The sequence below is a fragment of the Anopheles ziemanni genome, chromosome 2 (assembly GCF_943734765.1).
Source record: "Anopheles ziemanni chromosome 2, idAnoZiCoDA_A2_x.2, whole genome shotgun sequence".
Lineage (NCBI taxonomy): Eukaryota > Metazoa > Arthropoda > Insecta > Diptera > Culicidae > Anopheles > Anopheles ziemanni.
Window position 1 is genome coordinate 93,664,359 of NC_080705.1, and position 14,441 is coordinate 93,678,799.

At 53.7% G+C, this 14,441-nt stretch overlaps 1 protein-coding gene across 1 annotated transcript; it reads left to right on the plus strand.

Annotated features, from left to right (window-relative positions):
- Positions 1–161: 161 nt before the first annotated feature.
- Positions 162–14,425, plus strand: LOC131294800 (dynein axonemal heavy chain 8). Its single transcript, XM_058322844.1, has 7 exons — positions 162–677; positions 745–6,314; positions 6,377–7,794; positions 7,864–8,768; positions 8,837–13,412; positions 13,502–14,226; positions 14,300–14,425. Exons 1-7 carry the CDS (start codon positions 162–164, stop codon positions 14,423–14,425), a joined length of 13,836 nt encoding a protein of 4,611 aa, XP_058178827.1.
- Positions 14,426–14,441: the final 16 nt, after the last annotated feature.

Genomic DNA, 14,441 nt, shown 5'->3' on the forward strand with positions numbered 1-14,441 from the left:
CCCATACAACGAATAACAAAGGACGGATTAATACCGATGTAAATGCACTTGCAAAATACCCAAGATAATCATAGTAAACATTGATTTCGTAATTCTCAATCCATTCCAATCGTATCATCCTTCAAGATCTGACGCGAAGCAGATACCCAACAGCACACGAGATGGCGGACCCTGATCCGGAGCGTCACCTGCGGAAGATACTGGATGTGATGGGTGTAAGTACCCGGATCGGTAATGTGGTGCAGTTAGTAAAGCGCCGGCGCGGAAGTCCGCCTAAAATCACGGAGGAACAGGAAATGCAGCAGCGGCTCGAAAAGTGTCGCGAGGCTCGATCGGAACGTGTGAATATGCTGGCTACGAAGCACCATCACGTCCTAGAAGTTGCTGCTTACCTGTTGGGCGAAGATGCTGCTCGCGTTGTTGATTGCGTGGCCGACCGGTTGGCGGACATTGAATTGTTGGATAGCCTTTTCGAAGCGGATGGTGCTAAGGCACTGCTGCTGTTCTACGGAATGTGTGCGGCACCGGATGTTGAATCGGGACGGTACAATCCGAAGCAAAAACCTTTCAAACAAGCCCGGATTACGGATGGATCGGCTGGCAAAGTGACGGAGATCGCCGTCGGAATACGTCGCCATACCAATTCAAAGCCTGTCGAAATCAAAGGACTCTCTGATGTAAGTACATATTTTCGCTTTCGTTCATGAAAAGGTATATGCTGATGATATTACAATGTTCTTGCAGGAAATACTGTTCACCTACATCAGCGTCCCGGTTGGTTGTACCATCCTTTACATGCTGGTGTCTATTCTCGACCGTGTTATGAAGCCGGCAATTGAAAATATTCGCGACTACGGACATTGCAGTGATACGCAACAGAGCAACTTCAAATACGGTGTGAATAGGTTCATCAACTTCCTTAAAAGTACGGCGAAGGATATAACCCAAAGGATTGTGTTCGACTTCGACCAAGATCTCTATAAGGGCTTCCTGCTGACCTCGGTCCAGGTGCAAGAAACGGCCCGTGATCGGGAAAAAGTGACTCACATCGAACATACTTTTCATCGCTGGCTGGACCGGATGCAGTTTGCTCTGACTCAAGGCGATCAGATCGAGCAGGCATCGCATAACGTTGGCCCTTTAGTAGAGCTGGAATACTGGCGCACCGTTCTAACGCGCTACACCTCAATCAGTGAATTCACGGAGACGAAAGTATTTCGGCAGTTTCTACAATGTCTTAAAATTTCTCGCAGCAGGCTGGTTAAGGTGTGGTCAGGACTTGAGACGGCACTGTCGACGAAGCTGATCGAATCCAGAGACAATGTGCGCTACATCAGCTCGATTGAGCGATTCTGGGATCCCCTGTATCGATGCGAACCACCGGAAGCGACGCGCAGCATGGGGAGTTTACTGGAGGTGATTCGCCAGGTGTATAAATCTTCCACCTACTACAACACCTCGGATCGAATAACAGGCCTACTGACGAAAATCGCCAACCAGATCATCATCAACTGCCGGTCTTACATAACCGACCGTGGTACAATTAGGATTTACGATCAAACGAAACAGTTACTGATAAACAAAATAACAATCTGCAACCATCTTGACAGCGCTTTTCGCAACCATTACAAGCAGACTGTGCAGAAAATGATCGATAGTCCAGAGGAAACGCCTTGGGAATGTTCGGAGGTGTTTGTATTCGGTAAGCTGAACCATTTCCAACTTCGTATGTCGAAAATCATGGAAGTCATGGAGCTGTACCTGAAGTATGAAGTCATTCGTCAGGTGGCCATTTCGGGCACAGAAGTTTTCTCGGAACGAATCCAGTCGGCGTACATGGTTCTGACCTCTAAGCCATATGATCCTCTAGTCTACACTGAACACCAGTTCGATAGCGACTACGAGGGCTACCTAAGGGAAGTGGAAACTGCCGAAACTGGTCTGCAAACTTTCCTTAAAACTCAGCTCCGTAAAGAACACACTGTTGAAAACTGTCTACTTCTTCTGCGGCGGTTCGAAAAATTGCAACTAGAATGCCTTTCCATTGACCGTTGCTACGTCGATGTAGCGCTCATGCTCGAGCAGGAAATCTTTCGGTTGAAGGATATTTACAGTGAAAACCGAGCTGCTCCTCCTATTCCGTTCGGGGTCCCAGAGACCGTGGGACGTATTATGTGGGCCCGATCGCTGTTTCGCCAGATCGACGTGCCACTCGGTGCCTTCAAGCATCGGGCGTGCGTTGTAAACCATCGGAAAGCGCAACTCTGCATAAAGTACTACAATTATCTGAGCGAGGTGCTGCTGCACTATCAGTTGCTGCACCACAAATCGTGGGAAACATTCGCTGAACACGCTCGCAATAAACTTTCCAGTCCGGTGTATAGGAAATGCACCGACGACAACAGGCTCGAGGTAAACTTCCACCCTTGGATTCGCCAGCTGATCAAGGAGACGGAAGTGGTGCTAAAGCTTGGATTGGCAGCTCCTGATTTCACCGTCGTCCTAGTGCAGGGAAAACCCAAACTATACCAACGGTACGAAAGAGTTAAACATCTGTTAAGGCACAGTGAGACGCTTCGATTCGCCATTCCACCTACTTTTCTTCCACTTATGCGAACAATGCTGCGAAAGCTGGATGAAGTATTTTTTCCTGGTTTGTCCGTGATAACATGGCAATCGTTAAATATCGACCACTATCTGAATGATGTCGAGGGAACGCTGGTAAAAACGGAACAGTTTTTCAAAGAAGCGTACGATATATGGCAGGCTCGGATAGAAGATGTTCTGGTCTCTTTCGAATCCACCGATCTGCTCACTTTACCCGACGATCCTGTCGGACCGACTGAGTTCTACGACGCAAACATCCGGTACCGGCAGTCAATGCAGATGCATTTAGCAAACAAATCAAAAGCAATGGAAGGAGCCGTCGTAGAGCTGATCAACAAGTTTGCATCAAACATCGAGGTGTCCGAGTATGACGATCACGGAAATAGAATCTTCCAGCTGCCGCTCGATAAGATCAACAACGAAAACCGACGGCGAGAGGAGCAGCTACCGACCGATAAGTTCGATTGGGTAAGGTTTGATCGACTTTTTAAAACGCCTACAAATCCAACGCCAGAAGCACACATGGAAGCACTGTTCCGGAACTATGGCACCTTGAACTACGATGTACCGACACTGCACATCGATTGTATGGAACTATTTGCGTACTTCAACAACCGGCTCGCTAACGTGTTCGTCCGAATGGTGAAGAGTTCGTTGGAAAAACTTCGCTCCCGTCTCGAACTGATCCGCCTTCAGATGAACAAAGCGGCAGTTTTGGCCGATATTCAGCCGCTGATCGTTACCACAATGCAACTGCAGTCTGACTGCTGCGAGATATTGCCATCTCTCGAGGAGATTCAGTTTTCGTTCGAACGGGTAATTTTGAACGTCCTGGAGACGTTCTATGCGATCTCAGCTTGGGGCTGGCAGGCAAAATCGATCGAACGCAAGATACGCCGACCGATATTGGCCGAGCAACGAGCGGAACGAGATTGGTTCAAGCTCATTTCAGGGCACAAGGAAGTGACACGCATGGTGCATGAGTTCGATGGAGGCCTGCTTCTGCTAAAGCCCGACGTGAGCTACGAACTGAAGAGCATCTATCAGCAATACGAGTACCTGTGGCGGCAGGATGTATTTGCGCTGGAACTAGAGGCTAAACCAGAACGGTTCGAAAAGATCAAAGATGATCTTGGTGAGGTGAAATACACGAGTCACATTGGGCCCATACTCATCCGGCTGGACGAGGTCATCGAGACGGTGCTGCGTCGTTTGCTAGCCTTCTACAACACCCGCATAGCCGAGATAGTCAACTTTATCACCAGCCAGGAAGAGACACTGAATCGAAAAATGGCCGATCTAGATGACATTCGGATGGCAATGGAGTGTCTTAAAACGGTGCAAGATAATTTCACCCCTCTTGATACCGATCTGACGTTCATCGAACAGACCTATCGTACCTTGGCGGGTTTCGAAACGCTCGCATTAACTCACGAGCAGGTGGAAAACGTGTACGGCATTCGTGACACGTTCAAGACGATGGTGAAAATGGTTGAAAAAGTGGAGAACGACATAATAGCGTTGCAGGTACCGCTACAGCGGGAGTTGGCTGAAGGTGTAGCCCTATTCAACCAGGATATCGATACATTCGACCTTGAGTTCGAGACAAGCGGTCCGCAGGAGGAGGGAATCCCGGCAAAAGAGGCGAGTGATCGGTTGCTCATGTTTCAGACTCGTTTTGATGAGCTTTGGCATAAGTTTGAGATGTACGCCAGCGGTGAAACGTTCCTTGGGCTGAAGGTGAACGAATACCCAGTCCTGCAACGGCGCAAGAAAGAACTGAATCTGCTTAGCAAGCTCTACTCACTTTATATCCAAGTTATGAAAAGCATTGAACAGTACTACGAAACTCCCTGGAAGGAGGTTAACATTGAGCACATTAATGCGGAACTGATCGACTTCCAGAACCGGTGCCGGAAGCTGCCAAAGGCTATGAAGGACTGGCCAGCGTACATCGAGTTGAAGCAGAAGATTGACGATTTCAACAACAGCTGTCCGCTTCTGGAGCTCATGTGTAACGAGGCAATGAAGGACCGCCACTGGGACAAACTGGAGCAAACGATGAGTTGCAAGTTCGACATCGACTCACCTGCGTTCACGCTAGGCAATCTCATGGAAGCACCGCTGTTGGAGTTTTCGGATGATATCGAAGATACCTGCATCGGAGCCGTGAAGGAGAACGACATCGACACAAAGTTGCGCTCGGTTGTAGCCGAGTGGTCCGCGGTGAATCTTCAGTTTGCATCCTTCAAGACGCGCGGAGAGCTCCTCATCAAACCCGCCGACACGGTCGAAATCATTGCGGCCCTCGAAGACAGCATAATGATCGTGAACTCGCTCGCATCGAACCGATTCAATGCGCATTTCAAGAAGGACATCATGCTCTGGCTGCACAAACTCGTCAACACTGGCGAGATTCTCGAGAAGTGGCTACTGGTGCAGAACCTGTGGATCTACCTGGAAGCAGTGTTCGTGGGCGGAGACATTTCGAAGCAGCTGCCCCAGGACGCCAAGCGTTTCGCAGGCATCGACAAAAGCTGGGTTCGGATCATGTTCCGGGCGCGCGACAATCCCAACGTTGTCCAATGTTGTACGGGTGAGGATTTCATGTCCTACACGCTCACCTCGCTGCTGGAACAGCTCGAAACGTGCCAGAAATCACTCACGGGTTACCTGGAATCGAAGCGGCTACTGTTTCCTCGCTTTTTCTTCATCTCCGATCCGGTGCTGCTAGAAATTCTTGGCCAAAGCTCCGACCCTACGTCCATCCAAGCGCACCTGCTAAGCATCTTTGACGCCGTAGCAAGGGTAGAGTTTGACGAGAGATCTGAGAAGGGTAAAATCGTCGCCCTCAGCTCGGACAATGGAGAACGCGTGCCACTTGCCTCTCCGGTGCACTGCACGGGCGGAGTGGAGGCTTGGTTGGGTAGCTTGCTGACGGAAATGCAGGACACAATCCGGTCCATTCTCGCCCAAATGGCACAATGTCTGCGCAGCCCCGAGTTCAACTTTATAGTCGGTTTTCAGGACTTCTGCGGCCAAGCTGGGCTTCTAGGGGTGCAGTTGCTATGGACCAGCGAGGCGGAAATAGCGCTGCACCGGTGCCGTACCGATAAAACCATCATGCGCCTTACGAACAATCGGTTCCTGAACCTACTGAACAGCCTGATCGAGCTGACGGTGAAGGACTTGACGCGGCTGGAGCGTATCCGGTTCGAGACGATGGTCACGATTCACGTGCACCAGCGGGACATCTTCGACGATCTCGTGCGGTTTCGCATCCGCACCGCACTCGACTTTGAGTGGCAAAAGCAGGCGCGTTTCTATTTCGTCGACGAAACGGACGACGTGATCGTGAAGATAACGGATGTGGATTTCATATATCAGAACGAGTACCTGGGCGTAACGGAGCGGCTGGCCATCACGCCGCTGACGGACAGGTGTTACATCACGCTAGCGCAAGCGATCGGAATGTCGATGGGCGGTGCACCGGCTGGTCCGGCCGGAACAGGCAAAACCGAAACCACCAAAGACATGGGTCGAGCGCTGGGAAAGCTCGTCGTCGTCTTTAACTGTTCCGATCAGATGGATTTCCGAGGACTGGGTCGAATCTACAAGGGACTGGCGCAGTCCGGTTCCTGGGGATGCTTCGACGAGTTTAACCGCATCGAACTGCCGGTGCTGTCGGTTGCGGCACAACAGATCCAGTAAGTATCCGTTATGTAGAAACCGGACCTTTGCGGCGTAACTTATCCAACTTCCGTTGCAGCATTGTTCTCTCAGCGAGAAAGGAAAAGAAGACGAGCTTTTTGTTCAGCGATGGCGACACCGTTTCGTTAAACCCTGAGTTCGGTTTGTTCATCACCATGAATCCGGGATACGCCGGTCGGCAAGAGTTGCCGGAGAATCTGAAAATTATGTTCCGCTCCGTGGCGATGATGGTGCCGGACCGTCAGATCATTATGCGCGTCAAGCTGGCTAGTTGTGGCTTCAAGGACAACGTGGTTCTGGCACGCAAGTTCTTCACCCTGTACAAGCTGTGCGAGGAGCAGCTCTCGAAGCAGGTACACTATGATTTCGGTCTGCGGAATATCCTCTCGGTGTTGCGCACACTCGGGGCACAGAAACGGGCAAACCCAACCGACACCGAGGAAACGATCGTCATGCGTGTACTGCGAGACATGAACGTGTCGAAGTTGGTCGACGAAGATGAACCGTTGTTCATATCGTTGATTGAGGACCTGTTCCCCGGTATCAAACTGAGCACTTCAAGCTACCGCGATCTGCAGCGTGCCATCGCAATCAGCACCGACGCGCTCGGTCTGATGAACCATCCCGAGTGGAACCTGAAGGTAATCCAGCTGTACGAAACCTCGCTGGTTCGTCACGGTCTGATGACACTTGGTCCGACCGGGGCCGGCAAGACGCAGTGCATTTTGACACTGCTCCGAAGCTTCACCGAACTCGGCATGCCGCACAAGGAGATTCGCATGAACCCGAAGGCCATCACAGCCCCGCAGATGTTCGGTCGACTCGATGTGGCCACCAACGACTGGACCGACGGTATCTTCTCCACGCTGTGGCGCCGCACGCTGAAGGTGAAAAAGACGGACTTTGTGTGGCTCGTGTTGGACGGTCCCGTCGATGCGGTCTGGATCGAGAATCTCAATTCCGTGCTGGACGACAACAAGACGCTAACGCTGGCGAACGGTGATCGTATCACGATGGCACCGAACGCAAAGCTGGTGTTCGAACCGGACAACGTGGACAACGCGTCCCCGGCAACCGTCAGCCGAATGGGCATGGTGTTTATGAGTGCGTCCGTCATGCGCTGGGAACCGATCCTAAATGGTTGGTTAAAGCGCAAGGCAGCTCCTGAAGTGGCGCCTCTGCTTCGACGCTTGTTCGATAAGATCTACAACGATCTGCACGAATTTGTGCAAACGAAGCTGAACGCCAAGATAAAGCTCCTAGAAGCGATCTACATTCGACAGTGTTGTGACCTCCTGGAGGGTCTACTATCCCCCAGTGGAGAGCACGATAGTTCGCAGGTGTTGGCAGATTTTAGCGATGTACACGTCGAGCGACTATTCCTGTTCTCGCTGATGTGGTCATTGGGAGCAGCTCTAGAATTGGATGATCGCGAAAAGATGGGAGAATTCATCGCCAAACACCCTTCGCGGATGAGTTAGTAGTAGTAGAGAAGTTTGTGGCATGTGTGGCAAGAATTACAACTGTTTCCTTCCCTTTCCACAGAGTGGCCTAAGCTTCAACCTGGTGAGACTATCTTCGAGTACGTCGTATCGGCGGAAGGCAACTGGCAACATTGGAACGAGCGCATCGAGGAGTACATCTACCCGAGGGATAACGTTCCGGAGTTTGCCAGTATCCTCGTACCGAACGTCGACAATGTGCGCACGTCGTTCCTCATCGATCTGGTTGCCCGACAGAGTAAGGCAGTTCTGCTGATCGGCGAGCAAGGTACCGGCAAAACCGTCATGATCAAGGGCTATCTGCTGCAGTACGATCCCGAGTATCACCTGGCGAAGAGCTTCAACTTTTCGTCGGCCACCACACCCAACATGTTCCAGCGAATCATCGAGTCGTACGTGGAGAAGCGCGTCGGCACGACGTACGGCCCACCGCAGCAGCGCCGGATGTCCATCTTCATCGACGACGTCAACATGCCGGTGGTGAACGAGTGGGGCGACCAGGTGACGAACGAAATCGTCCGCCAGCTGATGGAGAACCGGGGTTTCTACTCGCTCGACAAACCGGGTGACTTTCTCACCATCCTCGACGTGCAGATGCTGGCCGCAATGATCCATCCCGGCGGTGGTCGCAACGACATCCCACCACGTCTGAAGCGACAGTTCTGTACTTTTAACTGTGCCATTCCGAGCAACCGTTCGATGGACAAAATATTCGGCGTGCTCGGGGAAGGATACTTCTGCGCGGAGCGGTTCAGCGAGGAGATTGTGCGCTTTGTGCCACGTCTGGTACCGTTGACGCGCAAACTGTGGCAAGCGGTTAAGACTAAAATGCTACCCACACCGGCCAAGTTCCACTACGTGTTCAATCTTCGCGATCTGTCGCGGATATGGGAAGGCATGTTGAAGATCAAATCCGAACAGTGTCAAACAATCAGGACGGCAATCAATGTACGTGTGCCGAACAGATAACTGTCACACAGAGAATAGGACTAACTGCTTTTGCGTCTCTTTTCCAGCTCTGGAAACATGAATGCACACGAGTCATCGCCGATCGGTTTACAAATCTAGAAGATCGTACCTGGTTCGTCAAGCAGTTGCGTTCGATGGCCGAGCAGGAGTTGGAAGGTGATTTCGTGACGCACTATCAGGAAGAAGAGCAGTTCTTCGTCGACTTTCTACGAGACGCGCCGGAGCCGACCGGTGAGGAAGGTGACGATTACAGCCTCGAACCACCGAAGCTGTACGAGGAAATCCCTGGCTTTGCCGAGACGACCGCTCGAGTGCAGATGTTTTTGGAGCAGTACAACGAACAAGTGCGTGGCGCGGCCATGGACTTGGTGTTCTTCCGAGACGCCCTGGTACATCTGATGATAGTGGCACGAATCATCGGGACACCGAGGGGAAACGCACTGCTTGTCGGTGTCGGAGGTTCCGGCAAGCAAAGTCTCACACGGCTTGCGACCTTCATTGCCGGCTACAAATCCTACCAGATCACGATGACCAGGGCGTATGGTGTGAACAATCTGATGGATGATCTCAAGTACCTGTACCATGTGGCCGGCGTTGAAGGGCAAGGCATCACGTTCATCTTCACCGACAACGACATCAAGGACGAGGGTTTCCTGGAGTACATCAACAACGTGCTCAGCTCGGGTGAGATCGCCAATCTGTTCCCGAAGGACGAGCTCGACCAGATCACGAACGAACTGATCCCGGTGATGAAGAAGGTAGACCCGCGGCGCATCCCTACGCAGGACAACCTGTACGACTTCTTCATCTCACGAGCCCGAGCGAACCTGCACATCGTGCTCTGCTTTTCGCCGGTCGGTGAGAAATTCCGTGCCCGCTCGCTCAAGTTCCCCGGACTCATCTCGGGCTGCACGGTCGACTGGTTCCAGCGGTGGCCTGAAGATGCGCTGGTCGCTGTGTCGACGCACTTCCTATCGAACTACCACGTCGTGTGCAGTGCGGACGTGAAGCTGCGCCTGATTGAGATCATGGCCTTTGTTCAGAACCGCGTGGCCGAGGTGTGTGCTGAGTACTTTGAGCGCTTCCGACGTCAGACACACGTCACGCCCAAATCTTTCCTGTCGTTCCTCGAGGGATACAAACTGATCTATCGGCAAAAGCATGAACACATCGCCGTCCTGGCGGGCAGAATGCAAACGGGGTTGGTGAAGTTGATCGAAGCGGCCGAGTCGGTGGATGTGCTGCGCTTAGAGCTAGCGGAAAAGGAGAAAGAGATTGTCGTGGCGAACCGTGCGGCTGAGTTGGTGCTGACGTCCGTCACCGAATCGCAGCGTGCGGCCGAATTGGTGAAGGCGGACGTACTCGCCGTGAAGGACCGAGCCGACGTCCTGGTGGACCAGATTCAGACGGAAACGAGCATTGCCGAGCAGAAACTCGAGGCGGCCCGACCCGCCCTTGAGCAGGCTGAGGCGGCTCTCAAAACGGTGACGGCGGCCGACATCGCGACGGTACGGAAACTGGGCAAACCACCGTACCTGATCACGCTCATCATGGACGTGGTGTTGATCCTGTTCGGTCGGCGGGTACTCCCCGTGCGCCCCGACGACGAGCGCCAGTTTCTGCTGGCCTCATGGGAGCAGTCACTGAAGGTGATGGCCGACACGGGCTTCCTCGGACGAATCGTACGCTATCAGGCCGATCTGATCAACGCCGAGACGGTCGACCTCATGATGCCGTACTTTAACTACCACCTGTACACGTACGAAGCGGCCAAGGCGGCCTGCGGTAACGTTGCCGGCCTGCTCCGGTGGACGATTGCAATGGCCGACTTTTATGACGTCAACAAAGATGTGCTCCCGCTGAAGGCTAACCTTGCGCGACAGCAGAAGAAGCTCGATTTAGCGATGGCCGAGAAGGCTACGGTCGAGGCGCTGCTGCAGGCCAAGGAACGGGAGCTGGCACTGGTGCAGCGTGCCTTCGACGAGGCGATGGCGAAGAAGCAGGCCGTATTGGATGACGCCAAACGGTGCCAGGACAAAATGGACGCCGCGTCGGCGCTTATAGACGGGCTGGCGGATGAGCGAGTTCGTTGGACGGAGCAGTTGGAGCAGTTCAAGGACGAAACCGAGCGACTGGTGGGCGATGTACTGATACTGACCGGTTTCCTTTCCTACGCGGGCCCCTTCAACGCAGAGTATCGCACCCTGCTGCAGACGAGCTGGGCGGCTGAGCTGAACCAACGCCGTATTCCAGTGTCGCGGAACATCAGTATCGCCGAAAACCTAACCGATGCGGCCACCGTCGGTGAATGGAACCTGCAGGGTCTCCCCAACGACGAGCTATCGGTGCAGAATGGCATAATCGTGACGAAGGCGGCACGCTACCCACTCCTGATCGACCCGCAGTCGCAAGGTAAACAGTGGATCCGCAGTAAGGAAGCCGGTTCGGGTCTAGTTGTCACCTCCCTCAATCACAAATACTTGCGCAACCACATCGAGGACTGCGTGACGCTCGGCTACCCGATGCTAATCGAGGACATTGGCGAAGAGCTCGATCCTGTGCTGGACAACGTGCTGGAGAAAAACTTCATCAAAATGGGCAACACGTACAAGGTGAAGATCGGCGACAAGGAGGTGGACGTGCACGATTCATTCCGCATGTACATGACGACGAAGCTCCCGAATCCGCTGTACACACCGGAAGTGTCGGCGCGTACGTCCATCATCGACTTTACCGTCACAATGCGCGGACTCGAGGATCAGCTGCTGGGACGCGTCATAATGATGGAAAAGCGCGAGCTCGAGTCGGAACGCACCAACCTCATTAAGGACGTGACGGCGAATCGGCGCAAAATGCAAGAGCTCGAGGCGAACCTGCTGCACAAGCTGTCCACCACCCAGGGTAGCCTGGTTGATGACGTAACTGTGATTGGGGTCCTACGCACCAGCAAAACAACCTCGATCGAGGTGCGCGAGAAGCTGAAGATCGCACGCGATACGGAAATCAAGATCGATCTGGCACGGGAAGAGTATCGGCCGGTGGCGGCGCGTGGTAGCGTGCTCTACTTTCTCATCTGCAGCATGACCATGGTGAACAACATGTACCAGACGTCGCTGGTGCAGTTCCTGGAGCGGTTCGATATCTCGATGACACGCTCCGATCGTCATCCGATCCCAACGCGACGCATCAATAACATCATCGAGTATCTCACGTACGACATCTTTCGCTACGTTTCCCGGGGGTTGTACGAGGTCCATAAATACCTGTTCGTGCTGCTCATGGCGCTGAATATTGATCTCCAGCGTCGGACGATTACGCACGCCGAGTTTCAGACGCTCATTAAGGGCGGGGCGGCGCTGGACATCAACACCTGTCCGGAGAAACCGTTCCGTTGGATCTCGGACGTAACGTGGCTCAATCTGGTGCAGCTGTCCCGACTCGAGCAGTACGCAACGATCCTCGAGCACATCCGGTCCAACGAGAAACCCTGGAAGAACTGGTTTTCGAAGGAAGCCCCCGAAGAGGAACCGCTCCCGGGTGGGAGTGGATTTCAGTCACTGGACGCCTTCCGTAGGTTGCTGCTCATCCGCTCCTGGTGTCCTGATCGCACACTGTCCCAGAGCCGGCGTTATCTGAGTGCGTCCCTTGGGGAACGCTTCGCCGATCCGGTTGTGGTCAGCTACGACAACCTGCTCGAGGAAAGTCGTCCACTTACCCCGCTCGTGTGCTTCCTTTCGATGGGTTCCGATCCAACGCCCGCCATCGAGAGCTTCGCCAAAAAGAACGGCATCCAGTGTCATGCAATCTCGATGGGTCAGGGTCAGGAGGTGCACGCACGCAAGCTGGTGGCCAACTCGCTGGAAGCCGGTTCCTGGGTGCTACTGCAGAACTGTCACCTTGGGCTGGAGTACATGAACGAACTGATGCTGCTACTGCTCGAGCTCGGTCCGGGTGGGTACCACAACGATTTCCGCATCTGGATGACGACCGAGCCGCACCCGCAGTTCCCGATCTCCTTCCTGCAGATGGCGGTCAAGTTCACGAACGAACCACCATCCGGCGTGAAGGCGGGTCTGAAGCGCACCTACGCCTCGATGTCGCTCGATATGTTCGAATACAGCGACTCGCCGCTGTACGTGCCGCTCATCTACGGCATCTCCTTCCTGCATACGGTGGTCCAGGAGCGACGCAAGTTTGGCCCGCTCGGCTGGAACATCCCGTACGAGTTCAACTCGGCCGACTGGCTGGCGAGCTGCCTGTTTGTGCAGAATCACCTGGAAGCGCTCGACCCGAAGGTGGGCCGGGTAAGCTGGAAAACGCTTCGCTACATGCTGGGCGAAGTGCAGTACGGGGGGCGCGTAACGGATGACTACGACAAGCGCCTGCTGAACACGTTCGCTCGCGTCTGGTTCTCCGATGCCATGTTTGACGAGTCGTTCCGGTTCTACCGCGAGTATCGCATTATGAGGTTCCGCACGCTCGAAGACTATCTCGCGGAGATCGACCGAATGCCGATCATCGATCCACCGCAGGTTTACGGATTGCACTCCAACGCGGACATCACCTACCAAAGCAACACGACCAAGGAGATCCTGGATACCATCTTGTCGATTCAACCGAAAGGTAAGGTGGCACGGGCACAAACGCATTGTCTCCATCGTGCAGACGGTTGTTATTTTATTCGTCTCTTCTCGTTCTCGTTTGTCGTGCAGAATCAACCGGTGGCGGGGGTGAAACGCGTGAAGTGACCGTCGCAAGGCTGGTGCGGGAAATGCTATCCAAGGTACCGGCCCCATACGATCCGTATGCAGTGAAGGAGCGTCTCCGCGCCATGGGACTCCAGGAGTCGATGAACATTTTCCTTCGCCAGGAAATTGACCGCATCCAGCGCATCTTGTTGCTCGTGCGGCAAACCCTGAACGATTTGCTGCTGGCTATCGACGGCGTTATCATCATGAACGAGCAGCTCCGCGACGCCCTGGACAACATCTACGATGCTCGCGTCCCAACGGTGTGGAAGCGGGGCAGCTGGGCATCCGCTTCCATGGGCTTCTGGTTTACGGAGTTGATCGAACGGAATGTACAGCTCAACGGCTGGTGCTTCCGACGCCGACCGAACATGTTCTGGATGACGGGATTCTTTAACCCGCAGGGCTTCCTTACCGCCATGCGGCAGGAGGTGGCACGCCAGCACAAGGGTTGGGCGCTCGATATGATCACGCTTCACAACGACGTCACGCAGATGCTGACCGAGGAGTGTAAGGTCGCTCCACCGGAAGGTGTTTACGTGTACGGGCTCTACCTGGACGGGGCCGGTTGGGATCGGCGGCACGTACGGCTACAGGAGGCCACCAACAAGGTGCTCTACTCACCCATGCCGGTCATACACGTTTACGCTATCAACTCTACCGCGCCCAAGGATGCCAAACTGTACGAGGTAAGAGACCACACGCGGACGATAACATTCGCACTCACAACACATAATCACTAACACACTTCACTTTCCCCAGAGCCCCGTATATAAGAAGGCGAACCGTACCGATCTCAACTACATCACACCACTGTGGCTGCAGACACTGAAACCACCCGAACACTGGATCCTTCGCGGAGTGGCCCTCCTTTGCGACACAACGTAATTGAGGGAAGACGGGA